The sequence below is a fragment of the Tachysurus fulvidraco genome, chromosome 12, assembly GCF_022655615.1.
Source record: "Tachysurus fulvidraco isolate hzauxx_2018 chromosome 12, HZAU_PFXX_2.0, whole genome shotgun sequence".
Classification (NCBI taxonomy): domain Eukaryota; kingdom Metazoa; phylum Chordata; class Actinopteri; order Siluriformes; family Bagridae; genus Tachysurus; species Tachysurus fulvidraco.
Window position 1 is genome coordinate 7185788 of NC_062529.1, and position 19048 is coordinate 7204835.

At 39.0% G+C, this 19048-nt stretch overlaps 1 protein-coding gene across 10 annotated transcripts in view; it reads right to left on the minus strand.

The window, feature by feature from the left end:
* Window positions 1-19048, minus strand: part of hectd1 (HECT domain containing 1) — a 33662-nt gene that overhangs the window by 13963 nt on the left and 651 nt on the right. For 8 of the 10 annotated variants that reach the window (XM_047821301.1, XM_047821300.1, XM_047821303.1 and 5 more), the window contains exons 2-24: window positions 16620-16846; window positions 16091-16325; window positions 15658-15885; window positions 12554-12835; window positions 11556-11826; window positions 11365-11441; window positions 10544-10642; window positions 10337-10451; window positions 9843-10017; window positions 9238-9376; window positions 8182-8352; window positions 7853-8075; window positions 7396-7659; window positions 7212-7288; window positions 6882-7016; window positions 6064-6210; window positions 5864-5958; window positions 5656-5761; window positions 5293-5427; window positions 5052-5191; window positions 3572-3895; window positions 2709-2875; window positions 1485-1661 (exon numbers count right to left, since the gene is read on the minus strand). In XM_047821301.1, coding sequence (XP_047677257.1) covers window positions 1485-1661; window positions 2709-2875; window positions 3572-3895; window positions 5052-5191; window positions 5293-5427; window positions 5656-5761; window positions 5864-5958; window positions 6064-6210; window positions 6882-7016; window positions 7212-7288; window positions 7396-7659; window positions 7853-8075; window positions 8182-8352; window positions 9238-9376; window positions 9843-10017; window positions 10337-10451; window positions 10544-10642; window positions 11365-11441; window positions 11556-11826; window positions 12554-12835; window positions 15658-15885; window positions 16091-16325; window positions 16620-16759 — 3922 coding nt within the window. In that variant the 5' untranslated portion in view covers window positions 16760-16846. Of the gene's footprint in view, window positions 1-1484; window positions 1662-2708; window positions 2876-3571; window positions 3896-5051; window positions 5192-5292; window positions 5428-5655; window positions 5762-5863; window positions 5959-6063; window positions 6211-6881; window positions 7017-7211; window positions 7289-7395; window positions 7660-7852; window positions 8076-8181; window positions 8353-9237; window positions 9377-9842; window positions 10018-10336; window positions 10452-10543; window positions 10643-11364; window positions 11442-11555; window positions 11827-12553; window positions 12836-15657; window positions 15886-16090; window positions 16326-16619; window positions 16847-18501; window positions 18716-19048 lie in introns of all 10 variants that reach the window. The other 2 variants (XM_027172141.2, XM_027172142.2) reach the window with 2 other exon arrangements.

A 19048-nucleotide genomic window follows, 5' to 3' on the forward strand; every position in this document is an offset into this window, starting at 1 on the left:
TACTTTGTCCTGTTTAAACAGGTCAGGTTTATCGTGAAATTTCTGAAATGCTGATTATCTGTGCCATACAGCAACCTACACATATGAATACAATCGCATTTATGGCTGCAGAGAAAGTTATACTTGGCCTGGTTTAGGTGGAAACAGGGGACATTAAATGGATCAAAACGTTAGTTAAAAACATTGTCCAAAGAAAATGTAAACTTAATGTAGATATAATCTGTTTTGAAAGTTGACCGATGCTTTTACAATCTTACAAAGGCTCCTACTTCTAATAATGAACTTTTATATCTAGTTGCAAAACCGTTCTACTAAGCAATACTGCATGAATAACTGCCGGGTATTTTCTGTATATCGAATACATTGATATTCAACACAGCAGTAATCAGAGCCAGCTCTAGACACAAGAAATTAATATTGAGTCACTGATATTTCCTTAAGAGGCTGCCGTAAAGCACAGCCCTGAGTGTTGCTCAGTTTGGATAACAAGTGCACTAGCAAAGAGCTAGCAAACTGATGCGTTTATGTTTTAAATGCATGCAAGACTTATTGTGTATAGTTTCCTTTCAACTAAAATGCCTACAGTGAATATTGTTGTTTCACTAAAGGATGCATGACCAAAGACCTGATTCGGCCTTGCGGCTCAGATAACGAGACAGAAAAATCACTTTTTGTAAGTATCAAAGGGTCAACACAAGATGGACATCACTAAATAAATCCCATCATAGCCATTGCGTGGAATCTCAGCTAGTACACACTGGGCCACTGAATATCCAGATAGATTCTCGGTTATCTTACTTAGCCAAGTAGTCCGATGGCCAGCGTCAGCTGAAAAAGTCTGATCCTCTATTAAATTAGTCAGGGTGATGTTGCATCAGGGAATTCAAATGTGGTTAACAACTCCTAATGTAGACGTTTAACCACCAGCCACTAGAGGCTGCTTTATTAACACAAGAGCTTCTGAGAATTATGGAAAGGTGTACCCACAGAAGGATGCCAAAAAAGGAAAGAAAAAAAAAAAGAAAAAAGTATTTGGGTCAGTCTCTGAATTAATTAGTTGCAGTCTTTCTCATACCGGCATTTAACTGTGCAGGTTAGTTATTTTGAGACATCCTCTTAGCCAGGCTGGATTCATTCGGATTTTAAAGCGGTCCAATTCGATGGCATATTTTAAAAGATTGAACAATTACGGAGTAACAGAACAGATGGCTGTGCCGTGTTCATATACAGATTTGCTCAGAAAGCTCTACAACAAAATGCATTAGTCACAATTTATTTTCTTTAAATAAACTGGTGGCATATTTAAATATCCTGCAAGATATTCAGTGGAGTGAAAACATTTACTATATACACACACCACAAACCTTACCTAGAATGTAAATCTATACAAAATATTTTTTTAGCTATGTTTTATTGTGCAACAAACAGATCTAACGTCTGCTGCTCTAACAGAATATTCTAACTAAAGCATACACAATTCTCACCATTATGGGCCTCTCCAGTCACAGTGCCCTCTCCAGAAGGGTTGCCATCCTGATCCCGCCACTTCCAGTCAATGCCACGCACCACCCGAGCCCCTGGGACTATGTACTTCATTACCTGAGAGCGGAAGAGGCGGCGTTGTCGACGCAGATTAGCTTCTGCCTCCTTCACAGCTTTACCTAATCAGCAGAGATAAATGAATTTGGGCAAATGCGCAGTTCAATACTCATTTCTACATTTTTAAGACACAAAACAAACAAAAAAAAGTTACATACTGCAGAATGCACCGATCATTTTACATCGATTTTCTTGTTATAATGGCATGTCATATACACATGGATATTTTTACATATTAACAGAAAAATACACACATGAACTCCATCAGTTTTTGCAAGCCTGCATTTATTATAAATTCGGTAAGCATATGTATCGGAGCGCCAAGAGGCGAGGGCTAGACGACTGGGTCAGAACGTCTCCTATACAGCAGGTCTTGTGGGTAGGTTCCAGTTTACAGTGGCCAGTATTTATGAAAAACGATTCAAGGAAGAACAACTCTTGAACTGGTGACAAAGTTATGGGCAAACAAAACTCGCTGTTTATGGGAAGTGAAGTCTAGTTAGTTAGCTAGTTAGTTAGTTAGTTATAATTTACTGCCATGTCAGCTACTGAGGCAAGATCTTCATGGCAAGAACGGTTAATGAGAAGTAAAATAACCTAAAAATCACAAAGAAATAAATATAGACAAATAGACAACTTGTATGAATTTTCTTACATTAGTATATGACAGAAACTCAAACTTTTTCTGATGAGACCTTGTAAAATAGCTCTTTAAATGAATTGGCCTCATAAAATAACCTTCTGTAATCATTATGCGAAGTAAAGTCTAGCCTTTCTGGTCCGATCCCAAAGATCATGATTTCTATTGACATAATGTGGATGGTGTAGTTGCCAATTTGAAATGTACCACCTAAACATCGTTGCAGACCATAGCAATGGTATTCACGAATGGTAACAGACTCTTTCAGCAGGATAAAGCTTCTAGATGTGCTGAACAATTACGATCCACAGAGCCCCTACCTTGCAACTGACAGGACTTAAAGGACCTGCTGCTAACATTTTTATTTTTTAAAAATTATTTTTTGTAACATTTAATGTAGGCATTTCACCTAATTAGAGAATTAGGAACAACCCAAGCAATATGGAGGAGACAAATGGCCATTTCTTACCAAGCTGGTCTTCACAAACGCCAGTGACCGTGCCATAGATCTCCAGCCCTGACAGAGAGAGGTAGTGTGTTTGTCCACTTGCATTTTTCCCCATCTGTTTAATACGAATGTGTCTCCAGCCATGCTTCTCATCTTTGGATGGGTCCAAAGGCCATGTAGCAGTTGACCTAAGATGAAAATAAAACACGCATGCCATTAACACAGTACAAGAAAACACTGCATCAATCCAAATTGGACACAATTTGTCCAAACACAAAGCAAAGTTTAAATGACCTAAACAGCATTTAAGGGTGATAACTATGTGAAGAGAGTTTGATTCAAATAGTCTAAACTAAAAGATGCCCCAAAATTAACTCCTGAGAAGTCTGCAAGATGATTTAAAAATGAGGAGGGTCAGTGTGACACGTGACTGTCTATTGTGTTGCAGTATTTCATCACACTGGAATTAGAAAAGAGAGTCCAAAAATCCATGGCCCTGCTCTGTGAGCATAGTAACCCAAAAGTCTCTTACCTTTTAGTACCTACACATCTAAAAGTATAGCTACGACTCGGCATCATGTAAATATACCCACTTGAGGCATGAACATCAGTTCATTAATATATTGTGGCCTGTTTACACGTTACAGCTGTGTAAGACCTGAAAGTGTTTATGGCTGTGTTTAATAGTCAAAATAATCAGCAGATGTTAATATAATAAATGACAAGAGTGCTAATCTATTTAAAGCCTTCATCTTTTCAAAATTTCCGAGTACAAACATTACCACCAGAACATATTTCCATTATGTTTTGTCAACGCCTGTAACACAGCCTTGAACTAGACAGAAAGAAAGAAAAAAAAAAGATAAATAAGTAAGTCACCCTACCCTGGCTCATTGAGGCTGCCATCGTCTACATGGGTATAAAGAGTCATCCAGTTTTGCCCATCCTTAGACACCTGGAAAACCCAATTTCGAAGGGCAGAGCGACCGTAGCCACGGGCATGCCGTAGTGTGTAGGCTGAGGGAATAACCCAGAGGCCCAGGTCCACAGCAAACCAAGCATTTTTATCATCATTGGTATGGCAGTTGAGGGCTGAACTGTCTCTGCTCAAAATGTCCTCTAGACGCCCATAAGGAAGATTCCTGCCCTCTGACGAGGTCACTACCACCAGACCATAAGCTGCAGGGTTCACCCACTCATATGCAGTCCTGCAAAGGAAGCGGTTCAAAATTACACATTTACGGCATTTAGCAGACACCCTTATCCAGAGTGACTTACAACTGAGCAACTGAGGGTTAAGGGCCTTGCTCAGGGGCCAGCAGTAGCACCTGGGGTTTGAAACCCATGACCTTCCAATCAGTAGCCCAACACCTTAACCACTAAGCTACCACATCCCACATATACACATGGCTCAGGATAATGTGTACTGGAGTCTTCGGACACACAATTTACCCTTGACTGTAGTTTAGCTCTTTTTATTGTTTTTTTTTTTTTTTGAATTTATATAAACTAATATTTGCTCAGAACAGCTACACAGAAAAATATCTTCAAGGCTATTAAGACAATCTTCAAGGCTATTAAGTTATTGACTGAGTTGATGTTAAGTTTCATCTGATACAACACTGAAGTTCTTGAAGACGTGAATGCTTAGGCAATTATATTCCCAGGTTTTTCACAAAAGGCAAAAATTTACCCCCTGTGAATTACATTTTTATGCAAAGGGTTCTTCTACCTCCCTTTTCCTTGGCACATGTAGAGGACATTTTTTCTCCCGACTCACAAACGATTAGAAAACAAAGCTTGATTCAGGCTAAAAATTAATAAAGGTAAAACTGGTAGATTAAAAACATTACATTGACAATTAAGTTGCACCTTATAACAATCTTGCCAACAGTGCTTAACAGCATGGAAACACTGCTCCAACATTTCCAGGTGTTTTATATGCAGTATATACAAGAATACATGCAACGCTTCTTTCAGCAAGGTAGAAAAATGTTCCAAGCTTCATTTATTGAATGATCTTGAATGAAACGAATACAACTTTCCGCTTTCATTTAAGGCTATTTACATCCAAATTGAGATAGCCGTTTCATTTATAGCTAATATGCCATAATCTGTACATATTAATATTACCTGTCAGCCATGTTATCTGCATGGTAAGTGACACTACTATGTTTTTTACTTAAATAAGAACATTTCGTTCATTTCTGTCAAATATCCTGGGGTGGACACTCATCTCTCACTATACTAACGACACTATAATTTAACAGAAACACCAGAGCCGGCAAGATTTCCAAACAAACAAAAACAAATATGCATCATAGCACTGAATGCAAGAAGATTCTCAGGAAACGAGAGACTTACTTTGCATTTGTGCCGATCCAATACACGATGCCGTTCTCATCAAAGTCATGCTGGTGCCTAAAGGTGAAACTTTGGCCTTCTCTCAATTTCCTAACAAATATAAAGGAGGCCCTGTCGAAGTCATACCACTGCTTTGCCACCTATTGGAACAAAGAAATAAGTTTATTTATAAAATGCAAAAAAGCAAAGCTAATAAAATAAGTGAAGTAAAAGGACCCAAAAACAGCCTGAAATCCCATACCATCTTAAGAAGATACTGCTCCAGAGACTCCACAGTAGCCAGTGGCTCCATCTTGAGCATCCTGCCAGTCCGATCGATTAAGGCTGTCTCACCTGGAGCCCGCTCCAACCGAAAACGCAGCCTCCTGGTCAGGATCTTAAACAAATCACCACATTAAATTACTTATTAAATTCACATTTCCATTTATTTTTAGATATACACACAGCACAGTGTTTCAGTGTGAATGTTTTCATTATTCTAATGAATTGGGTGATCAAGACAATTTCTACATTAGTTCTTTAATTGACAATATTCATGCCATTTTGTCACTTTTGTGATCAAATCATCTATTCCTTTTAGGTGGTTGAATACCAAAAAGTTCACCTGCAAATTGTATGCCGAGCCGGGTGTGTCATACAAGTGAAGAGGTAGTCGTTCTATAGACTCGAGCACTGCTATCAATTTACGGATTAAGGCAACTGCAGGTCGGCTGAAACAAAACGGTAAATACGTTAGGTAAAGCATATTTAAAAGAATAAGGAAAAAATGGCTTTGGGATGTTTTGTTTTTTACCCCGAAGATTGTTTCCTACCTCTCATCATCTTCATTTTCACTGAATGCAGTTTTAAAGACATTTATCCTCTCCACCAATTGCTTACAATCATATTTCATATCAAGGTCCACACTCTGTAAAGCAAAACAACATGGTTACACACAGCACAGTAAAAGAAAACTCATGTAAATGTAGCCATACATACTGCATACAGCCATCTGTAATCCAAAAAGACTCACATTATTAAGAACAGTAAAAAGTGCTTGCACAAGGCCACTGCTGCACATTTCGTAGGGAGAGATGGTGTTCTCGTCCTTGAGAACCACGATCAAATTTTCTAAAGCCGTTTTCATGAGGTCTCTCCACGTGTTCTCTCCCTCGATACACTACAACACAACAGAGAGAAAAACATACGATACTGACAAGTCCAACTTTTTTTTTTACATAAGAAACTAGGGTTGTGACAACAGCAACAATATACAAAAATCCTTGAAATATAATTAAAATAGATACCAACAAATGTATTTATTAGTTGGGTTTAAGCAAGAGTTGCTATAGTGAAGCATGTTATTAAAAATCATGACTAGCGTATGAGATGGTAATTTCTGTTCTTGGAAGTAAATATGAAATAAATATTTATATATATATATAAAAATTATAATATATAAAAAGACAGTGATGAAAAAAAAAATATAAATAAATAAAATAAAATAAATAAAACCCTTTGCAAAACCAGTAAAAACAAAATTCCAAAACACATCTTGTTTGATTGATAACATTCATGCTGGGCATTTATTTATTACACGTAAAAAAATTTTTAAATCAGTTACTCAATAACTGCTAGATCGCAGTAGTTGCAGCCCTACGAAAGGAGAATTAAACACACAAACTCTTGCTCAAATGTTTAGAAAATATTTTGCTTATGCTACTTCCAAAACATTGTCTCATTGTGTTTGAATTTCAAAATTGAGTCCAAAAAGCCTGCTAATTCTGTTTGTGGATAATTTATCGTGATTAAAGAACATATTTCACTAGCAAAGTGACATGATCTTCTCACCTGTCTGTTGGTATGCAGCTCCCAGGCAGACTCAAGCTGAGTGGCAATGTTTCTCAAGGTGACGACGACTCCCCTTGGCATACTTTCTACCGCCTTGAAATGATCATCGTACAAATCTCTTGCCATTGTCTTCACCTAGAAAAAAATACATCTTAAATATCACTTAAATATACCACAAAAATATTTGACCTTAGATTTGAATCGGGAGAACATATTCAAAACATATTTACAAATTATCTTCTAGGCCAGTTTTAAAAGGGAATAAAGGAAAAATTCTCTCATGAAGCTGATGTCTTCTCAGAAATATCACAAACACCGGCAAACACCTACCTTTTGTTTGGTTTTCTCCAATTTAGATTTGAGCTTCCGTCCACGTTTTCCAGTCCAGCCAGTCACAAATTCTGACCCTGGAACAAATGATCAAGAGAATCATACATGATGGCCAAGAAGCACAACTTAACTTAAACCACATAACTTATTACAACAAGGCAGTACATATTTGCCCCAAGCTCACCAAGGGAGGTTTCAGCAGTGAAAGAGTGCTTGGTGCCTCTGTTGGACTCAAACACAAAGCCTGGCAGATCTTCTTTCAGGATGGTGGCCTGCTGACCATCTGAGTTATGAATGGCTATCTCACCCTCCTTTAGGCATGTGAGTGACCAGTTGCCCACTGTGAGTTTAGTTGGGCCCACTGCTGACAGAATGGGTTGGCTAGCTGTGACTGGCTTTACCTGACTTCTGGCACGCTGGAGCTTCTCCAAAAACTCACTCCGACTTTCTATAAAAATCACACATGTAGATTTAGTCAAGAGTTAAAAAAATATAATAAATAATAAAGCTTTTATAAAAGGCAATACTATCTTGTCTAACTCCACAAATACCTCGTTTACAACCATGATGAATATTCATTAACATTCTACTTGTTAATAAAGAGCATTAATACCCAATAAATAAATAAATAAATAAGTCACCTGAACTGTCAGAGCCTCCCTCTGGACTGCCACTGGAGTACATAGTAGCCAATTTCCCATCCAAGATGAAGCGAAACCACCCGTTGCTCCCGTTTGAAAGCTCCAGAGCAGCAGCATCACTCCATATATACAAACAGTCCCTGCCTCTTATAATGGACCAGTCCCGCCAATGGTATGGCTTGCCCTGCTGAATCTCTTTGGCATCTTCCTGGGGTTCATCCTCCTGAAATAATATATACTGATTTTGGAATTCAAGACCATTTAGAACCAGAAACATTACTTTATATTTCAACTAGACAAAGCTTTCATTTTGACAGATGGCTGTTTACCTTCTCTGGTTTGGCTTCTTCCTCATTCTCATCATCTGAAGTAGGTCCTGCCAGAGTCGACACCTTATTGATTACCCCGAGTCTGGCCAACTGGTCCAAGAACACATCTCCTCCTTTATCAACAAGATCCCTTATGATCTGCAGTGCCAGCAAATGACCATCATCATCATCCTGTGAGCAAAAAAAGAAGAGAGATTAAAATCATTTCCTCATGCAATTATCTAATCAGACAATCGGGTGGCAGAAGCACAATGCCTTATATTTTGCAGATATGGTCCAGTACGTAAGGCTGAGAAACGTTCAGACCAACCACCAGAATGGGAAGAAAATGTGATCTGATATTGTCTGTGCCAAACAGGCTAGTCTGATTAATGTCTAAAACGGCTGATATCCTGGGATTTTCACATAGACAAAATCCCTAGAGTTTTCTAAAGTGGTACAGTCCAGAAAAAGAAAATCCAGTTAGCAGCAGTTCTATGGATAGAAAAGCTTTGTTAAGGCTTAAGTGGGCACAAGATTACCAAAACCGGACAGTTTTGGAAGAAGGCTAGAAAAATGTAGCCTGTTCTGATGAATCTTGATTGCTGCTGAGGCACAAAGACAGTGGGATCAGAATTTGGTGGCAACAAAATGAATCCATGACCCCAACCTGTACCAGTCCAGGCTGAGCCAATAAATCAATGAAAAATTCCAAAGCCTATTTGAGTATGCTTGCTGACCATAGGTGTCCCTTCTTGGCCACAATTTACCATGATTTACCTCCAGCATGATGAGGCACGAATTTTATAAAGCCAAAATCATCTCAAACTAGTTTCATAATCATGACGAGGAGTTCAATGTTTGCACTGGTTTTCTCAGTCACCAACTACAGGCTGTGACTAACAGAACAGGCTATGGTAGTGTCAACATGGACCGAAATCTAAAAAGGAATATTTCCAATGTCTTGTGGAATCCACTGAGATATGGCCTCAATTCTTCCTAAGGTGTTCCTAATAAAGAGTTTGGTAAGCATTGTTTAAATCAGCTCCAAAGAACGAGACCACGATTAGCACTGACCTCCTGATCCAGCACAGTAGCAGTTATTTCCACCAGGATAGTGGGCAGATTGTGTCCAGCATCAGAGTCACACACTTCCTTTAGCAGCACTTCAGAACTGTAATGAACCATCTTCCTGATCAGAGCCAAACTGGCTTTCCTACAGAGAAAGGACGCAGCACGGTTATTCTGACACTATTCGTTAATCACAGACGAAACAAAAACCTTTACATTTAGCTGTTAGCTAGTTGTGCTGTCAGAGTTGCGTAGCTCTCTGTAATAAAATGTGTATTTAAAACAGGATTTCTCCAATGTGCAAGATGAATTTACAACATATCACATATACAAGTGGAATTTTATCTTCCTACTTTATTATGCAGACTAATGACTGCATCAAGGGCCTGGTTTTAAAGACTAGAGACAAATGGCACTGGTTTCTAAAATTGTGGTGGCTCATACAAGTTTTGCTCAGCACAAATACAGAAAAAAAAGCTGGTATAAAGTGTACGTTGAATTCCAGGATGCTTTTAAACAATGCCATTTTAACCTCGGCCCTACGAGAGCTTCACTTCATAGCCCTTCAGTATAGCGCAATTAGATTATAAAGGCGTTTCAAACAAATGAACCTTATTGAAGGCAGCATGGTGTGCTGAAAGGTTTGTGCAAATACTGGAAGCAGCCTCTTTAAATAGATGGGTGCCATCTCCGGGTCTCCTTTTGGTTCAGTGCCCTCCTCCTCCTCCTTGTTCATATCCTTCTTTTTCTTGTCGTCCCCCTTGTTCACAGGACACATCCAGTCTCCTAGAGAAAATGCGTTCCAAATAAATGTTCAAAACAGGATAGAATAAAGAGAGAGAGAGAAAAAGCAACTGAAATAAAAAGCTGGTAGGTTACAGTGTACAAGAAGAGAAATCTAACTACTGCTCAGAGTAAACGATCATTCGGATGATCGGACTAAGGTGAAACAGGCAAGGATGCCGTTTCCTCCGTTCAATAAATTACTGACTAATTCCAATAAAGTTATCAGGTGTAGTTTACATAATCGGGTCCTTGTAGTTTCCTCATACAGAGTTTTAGATTAAAAAAATTTTAAAATACATGACAAAATTGTGGCACGCACCAGGAGACTGGAGAATTGCTACAACCTCACTGTGTCCCCTCTCCCTGGCCTTGTCCAGGGGCGTTTTGCCGTCTTCATCCCTCAGATCAGGATTGGCTCCATGCCGCAGCAAAGTCTTGTATAAAAAAAAAAATAATAATAATAAATAAACAAACAAACAGTCTTAAAACATGGAAAGAAAGGAACTTTCTAATTACAGCTCTTTACCTTGGCTACTTGAGGCCGTCCAAAACAGGCGGCATAATGCAGGGATGACGATCTTTGGCCTCTGTTGACATCTGCACCTCTCTCACACAAGAACTCCACCTACAGCAGAGCACATGTTCCTGATTACTCTGGACTAATGCTTTATCCTGTCCATGTGCTTGGTAGTATTTTGGTTAGTTGGATCAAGTTAAGAAATCATGCTGAATTAAGATGAATTATATGGCTGATATCAGTTTCTATATTAATAGCAGCTATCACTGTTGCCTGGTTTTACGCCACTGATTGTTTAATTATTTACTTGAGGAAGAGATGATTGTCACATATACATTACAGCACAGTGAAATTCTTTCTTCACACATGGGGTCAAAGTGCATGGACACCCATGAGACAGCACCACATGAGCAGAGAGCATTAAGGGCCTTGCTCAAGGGCCCAACAGTGGCAGCTTGGCAGTGCTGGGGCTTGAACCCTGAGCCTCCAATCAACAACCCAGAGCCTTAACCACTTGAGCCACCACTGTCCTACAATGAGGTTATCGTATGCAAAAGACTGCCAGATTTAAATTAACCATATTACTTCCCATTGGTTGTGTATGTGACAAACTCCTTCTGCTTTTTTTTTTTACTTGCACACACCAAAAACATGTTCATTTTTCAAATTGGATTCATCTGCATCATTGCTGATCCTCATTTACACTTCAATGCCCCTCTAATCGTGCATAATGCTACACACAATGCTTGTAATTTGCACATTAAAACGAGGGGTATCAAGCTAATTTTCCACAATAATAAAGATTAAAGCTATTCAAATAAAATTCTCACCATTTCCTGTGTTCCAAAGGCCGAGGCCCAATTCAGGAGTGTCTGTCCCACGTCATCCATAAAATTAACTTCAAATGCTAAAAGAAATAAAAAAGGTTTCGTTTAAGTGTAAAAAGATATGCTCAAAACTGCAGTGAAAAATAAATAATTAAAGCACTGTATTGCTTGAAATCAAAGAAATATTGTCTCACCGCCAGTGTCAATGGCATCGATGAGTGCATCTGTGTCTTTGCTACGAATACAGTCAATAAGCTGGCGATGAGATCGTTCACCAGAGCTGTCAAGGCGCCGTAGTCCTGGAATACGCCCACCTGAACCAGCTGTGGATTTGGGCAGTGCCTTACGACCCTCAAACAGCAGGACTAACAACAGGTCAACCAACCGCATTGTATCCAGCACACAGCGTTCATCGCCTTGCAGCGCACTCTCCATGGAGTCAGGCAGCTCTGAGCGCAGCAGATCCTGAGAAGACATGTTAAAGGGTTTTTACTAAAGCTCTAAACACACAATGGAGTTACATCTTACTTGCATATAGCACAATCAAGCTCCAAAGGGATTAAAATGGCAAGGCCAATTCTTTTATTCTAGCTATGACACTTAAGACATTTGTGTTTGAAATTAAACACTGAATATAAATCTATTGCTCAGAATATAGAGCACTAAGAAACCCAGGGCTCAAACCAAAAGTAAATAAATGCTTGGGAGGCATACAATTATGCTGTAGAATGATGATGTGTGTTTCGATCATATTCATAATTCACTTGTTTTATTATAAATTATCATCCAGTACACAAAATGAGGTCCATGAACAGAGCCTTGAGCTCAACCCCAGTGAATGGCACTGGAATGAATTAGAACTCAGATTGCACCCCAGGCCATCATGCCTGACCTCACTAATGCCCTTGTGGTTGAATCCTAAATCACTAATATCTAGTAAAACGCCTTTCGAGGAGATTCCAGGCTGTCATCTCTACATAAAGGGTGGAGCAACTCCTAATTCATGATCAAACAAACATGTGATGGTCACATGTCCAGATAGGAAAATAAGTTCCAACATACTATGCCATTACATCCATCCATCCATGCTACTCCCAACACACACAAACACCCAAGGAACATTCTGCAAAGCACAATAATAAACATCAGAGCGTAAAACTTCACTAGTAAATTTTGAAGCGACGGCACTTACGTGGGTGACGAGTGGTGAGCCCCTGCACAGGGTGGACAGCAGGCTGACAATAGTGGACACTTGGTTGCTAAGTTTGGAGTCAGGGGCAGACGGGGCACCTCCTGTAGATGTTCTGCCTGGTTTGCAGGTGGAGGAAGGACCAGCAACTGAACCTCCTGCAGCAGCCATGCGTGATAGAAGCTCCTCGCTCAGGCCGTGCTTGGCCAGCGGAGCTGGATCAACCCCACGGCGTGTGAAACGATCGGCCAGAGATGCAAAGCAGCGCAAGGCGCCATCAGACACCTGCGACATCATCATATCATTAACATCGGGACACATTCTGAATACTAAAATTAGGTTTGTTGCCACAATAACCACTTAAAGTCTCTAACGTTTATATGCAAATATATGTCTGGCTCAAAGAAATCATTCAGAGGTTGTAATCAAAATAAAGTGTTAGATTCACCCTAAACTCAACTTTATTGAAAGTTTTCTTCAAGGTAACTGGAATGTAATCTGAAATTTTTTTTTAATTTACACACTAGGACCAACACTCAATGTTAAACGTTGGCATAAAAATAATAATAAGTGTGTGTTTTTCCCCAAAATATAAGTTCCATCGTTCTTTCTTGAACAATGTATATTTGCTGTGCTCTTGCACAAATGATGAAACACTGAGCCACATTTCCTGTGGTCAATTGGCATTAAACATGTATTTTAAAATCAAAAGCATGATCATGTCATGTTTGAGTTTAAAAGAAGTTACAAGACTATGCGACATGCAGGACAAATTCAACACCAGAACTGGAAGAGCAAGTTATTAGGTTTGAGGTCAAAATATGAATATCAAACTACAAGAAGAACGACGAGAATTTCAGCTCACATTTCCATATTTACATCTAGTTTTATTTGAACAAACCCATGTGTTACCCAGGAGTGCCCTGTTGATTACCCAAGTTGTGCTTGACGTTCTATATTGTTTAAAACATCTAAATGTAAAGGAGAATAAACAGCTACAATCCCATTCATCTTTTGATCTTAAACCCCAAAGCCTTCAGTGTATATCAAAAGGGGCTTTTTACAACTGGTCACTTCATGCATTTTCTCTGAGCTGATAGCTATCCGATGGTAAAAACACCAGATCTAAACGCCCTCTGAAACGGTTTCGAGACGGATATAAATCCGATCGTTCAAACCACATGAGGAGGTGGTCTGGGACGCATCTCAGATGAAACTGGACAGGTGTAAATGCATGTGGTTGTTCAAGCCACATACGTCAGCGCTATACTCCTCCCAAACGGAAGTACGTCACTCGCAGGTGATCTTTCACCCAGGTGTCTCGTTGGGGCTTAAAATGCACTGCTGCTGTCAGCAAAAATGCAGCAAACAGTAAATGCTGTTTTTTGTAGCATAACCATCGTAACAAGTTTTTTCGCCTTCTTTTTGATTGCAGTCTAAAAACCGCATACACCAAAGCATGTTCCATTTCAATTACCCCGGAAATGAGGTCAAATATATTAGCCTTTTGGGCGGGAGTAGAAAGATCGGATTGATATCCGATTGGCCAAGACACATTTATGTGGCCTAATGTAAATGGAACAGTTTTAACAAATCTGATAGCTATCGGATCAGAGAAAACACATGAAGTGACCAGGTGTAAAAAGGCCCAAAAACAAAAGAACTGGACGTGGCATTCCGTTACTTTCAGCAGAAGCAATGTATGTGTGTACGTGTTCACACACACACGCAAAAATAACCAAGATTACAGCAATTGTCAAACTAAGTGATAGTTGCAGATCCTTTAATGCTTCAATGCAAAGTTTTCACCGGTCTAAATGAATTCATTCTCATTACAGCTCTCTTATGGATTCCTTATATGCGTGATAAGCTGAACTCTCTGCAGACGACCTTCATTAATATGCATGTTATATGTTCTGCTCCAAAGTCAATATCATGCTGGGGAACATAGTAAAGTGTCCATGTTACCATACCAACGCATTACTCCAGCTTCGGCTTTTTAATCAAATTGCTTGTATTTTAATGAGTTCTAAAAACCAGTTTTTCATACGGACAGTATTAGCTTAAATAAATATTACATGTAATAATAATAATAATAATAATAATAATAATGTCAAGAACAAGACGACAAGTTAAGTCATTAAGATGAAATTGTACTGTATAAAAAGGAAATCAGGTTATGGCTCAGTATAGTTAATTGTTTCTTTTGGCACAGCATTTTCTTTTAATGCTGTGCAACACTTTATTAAATGGAACACAAGCGACAAATATGTGGCTGATTTGATACAAACGTAGCTGCAGTTTTACTTTAGATTTATAGTGTGCTGCAGACCTGTTTATCTAACACCATAGGGGAGTTTGCATAAGGTTTCTTGCCTTTATACCATTAGATTGTCCAGCTGATGTTCAATGTAATGTCCAGGGAATCCCAATGCCGATTTACACCTTGGGTCATTTATTAATTAAAAAAAGAAAAAAAGAAAAGAAAAAAAAAAGGCTAGAGTGCCTAAAAAGAGTGCCTCCTGTTCATATTTGCATATCTATTCAATGTAAATAATGTATTTGTATTCGGTTATTGCATCCCACATGCATGCACATAGACACAACCATCACTTGGCTATAGGAAAACAGAACAATGCACCAGCACGCAAGACAAATGAGACGTACAAGCTTAGTTGTTCAGGTTTTACTTGGACAAACAAGAACAGAACAGCACTCTCTCAACTACGGGTGCCACAGCCCTGCTTACATAGAGGACCTTTTTTTTTGCTGCTACATTGGTTAGCGTGTTCTGACACAAAAAAACACAGGAAAACAAATGAAAAGGAATTGGTTATGAGGGCTTGCATGGTGGTTACTGTGCTATTTTCCAGGCTATTATAAGGATTACCTTAATTGTTTTATCATACAGAAAAGTCATTTTGACTGGCCTTAATCTTTTAATCTATTCTGATTAAGGGGTACATGAGAACATTTTTCAATCTGAGGCGGTCATCATTCGGATTACAAACAGCTTAATAGCCTGCACAGAGCGGGAGTTAATATGTTCTGTTTTCATTTCTATCAATTTACTCGGCACAAGAGAGAGAAAACACGAGTCACGTTACCTGGTGGTCTTCGTGTTTGAGAAGGCTGGACAAGGACTCCACACAGGTCTCAAGAGACGAGTCTTGTGGCTCCATTTTACTGCATAGTCGAGATACTACTGCCATGGCTGAGTGCAGTGTATCCTTATGCACCAGGTGACCACTGTCCCTAATGAAACTCAGAACACAGTTCAGCCCTCCAGCCTCGAACACGGCACCAGACTCTCGTGTGCAGATCAGCTCCAGCACCTAAGAAGATAAAAGGTGTGAATAAAAATCGAGGCATCTAAAATCTACAATTCCTTTCATGTGCCTTTCGTGCAGAGTTAGCTCAGAATGATTAATCGAGTATCAAGTGCTACGCGACAACATTTACAGCTTCCACAAATGAACTTCAATTTTACGCTATTTTTTAAAACTCTATGTAAAAAGCTGTATAGATAAAAGTATGTACCTTTACACACTGCTCTGCTAGATCCCTACTAGTCCTATTGTTGAGCTCTACCACCACCAGTCGGTTACAGAGGGCCTTGATGGCTCCATCCACTCCAACGATCCTGCGCGTGCACTCAGCGGACACATCTAGGTAGTAGGTGATGGCCCTGGCTGTTACTTCCAAAACATTGTCAGGGGCACTTTCATCCAGGAAGATCTTACAAAGGGCTGGAAGAAATGTCCTTGGAGGACACCTAGAGACACATTGTGAAATGCATAGACATACAAATGTAAAGCCACACATTCAATTTACTGCCATTCAGAAAATATACTGGTAATGAGAAAACAAATTATCATCTCCGTACAATTTAGATTTCTGGACAAAATCTAATAACAATAATACAAACAATAAAATAAAAACAAGAATTGGATTAGTTCGATTCCTAGGTTATGCACTTAAAATAAGCACTTAACAACAAAACATCAGCAATGATACTGATAATCTGATTCACAGCTAACTGTAACGGATAGTCCCGATTTACACTCACGTCTCAAAGCAGCGGTCCACATTATCTGACATAAGCAGTAACATGCAGAGCTGCTCTAGGGCAATGAGCTGCATGTCACGCTCGTCGCCCTGCCCCATCTGCAGCCATTCCAGTAGTGTGTCCGGGTCTACATCAGCCATGACACTCAGTCACAGCTTTTACCGGTCAGATGAAAGAAGAGAGTATGAGCAATCACTAGTCCTCTTGCAGGTTCATGAAGTCTTCACCTTGAATTAAAGTGACAAAGTCTATATTAATAAAGCAAAAACAGACTGGCTTCTGAGCTAACAGGAGCAGCAGACTCGGTTGGACATGTTGAACTGCTTGTGGTTGAAGAAGATTCACACTGGTTTGCTAGGTTGTAAACTTAATAAAAGTGTATTGTCTATAAAGCAGTAAGACACTCAAATAAGATTCAGCCAATGACTTTAATTGGGTCAACAAAAGCAGTGGTCTGCTAAAATAAGAACTATTCTTAAACTATTGTTTAAGATAACTTTAACAAAAAAAAAAAAAAAGCCACAGCACCTATTACACTAATTACTTGATAAATCATTTAGCAGTCTTCTACCATGGCCTGGTTAACTGAGTGCTCAGGCAGGCACAGCTATGTACAAGGTGTTGGAAGGAAGACGGTTGGGTTGTTTTCCTCATGTGCAGGAAATTAACCAACTCTGCATTTGCTATAAATGTCAAAAAATAAAAAAAAGTTAAAATAAAACTATGCTGGCAATAATAGTACTTCTACCACTTCTGGTTGTTACACATTTTAGATAATTGTTCACAGAAAATAAAATTTCACAAAATATACAATATATAAATAAAATATCTGCTGCTAAAGAACTTAACATAGGTCTATCAGGAGTGAAAAGGTTAGATATTCAAAACCTGAGAAAAAAAAAATATAAAACAGACAGAATCTCTGTACACTAGCTGACAAAGATTTCACTCATTTTCTACCGCTTTATCCGATAGGCACAGGCTCCCCGTGACAAAGATTTCAATCGGCTTTTATTTACAGTGTGTTCTGCTCAACGAGACACCTGGTAATTAAACACACACTAGCAATTACATCATCTAAACAAGCATCAGGCCTAAATCTGTCCGATAAACTTTCAATCCGAATATATAAATGTTTTGGGGTTTTTTTGCATATAGACACAAAAACAAACACAAATACATAGTAATATGAATTTCACACCGACTTTAAAGCCCTTGTTAATATGCTAAACCTTTTGCCTACAAATACATTTCCTTCATTGGGATACCTTTAAATACAACATCCACAGTTGAGATTAAAAGGTTGCTTTAGAGAAAGAAAAAAAAAAGAGACTAGTTATAAGAAATGAGAAATTTTTAAGAATGTTAAATACTAAATAAAACAAGTACACCAAATCCAAAATGTGCTCAAAATCAGAATTAAAACGCAACAATAAAGTAGATGAGGATAGAAACAAACAAACAAACACTTAACTCGCAGAACTAATACAAAATTCGCCGTACGAGTGATGTGTACGAGACATACCCCAAGAGATACACACCATAAAACAGAAGAATGTTAATAATTTGGACTCTAATTTAAACTAATGTCTAAGGATGACTCACAAACGCGTATTTGCACATTGCAGTCGATGTCATCATGGTAGGAGTTAACCAACACCAGAGACTCATCTAGTCTTGAGAAGCCTTGATTCAACTAACTAACTAAGCCATGTTTGTGCATCAAAAAAATACAGGCCATGCTTAAATGAACCATGTACACACAGTACGACTCTCAGTCTGCCAAACAATTACTTAACACATCATCAACTTCTTCCAGCCACCAGGCAAGAAACAGTAAAATGATCTACCCACCAGCGGGCTGGATGAGTTTAGAGCTTACTTGTTGTTGACGATGATGTTAGAGGCCCCACTTTGCCGTTAGAATCAACTGTAGCTTAGTTACAGGGTCGATTCTTCTGAGCCGATTCCTAGCGGCTGTCACTCGATACCTCCAGAGTATCTGACGCTAACTAAGCTCACTGCCACTTAATCGTGTCCGAATACGACTCCGTAGATTCAGCAGCTGGTACTTAAACACACATAACGTGCCAAATCTGCTAGATAAACAAGCAGAAATATAAATAAACTCGTTAACAGATTGAGCACGGAAAGCGAAGTTAGCTTACGTTAGCTTAGCCACACAAACGCGTCTTTCTTTATGACTCCCACTTATCGTGTAACACGTTAATTTTCCGAGCTGGTCGGTTTTACTAACGTTTTATATCCGATTCTATTAGGATTCGTTTTAATTTGGTTTCCGACGAAAGACGGGCCACAAACATGTTAGCTTGTTAGCATGTCCGGCTAACTGAAGCTAGCTGAAAGGATCAGGTTTAACTTCCAGTCGGATAATAAACACAACCACGAGCCTTGTTCATTAAACCTCA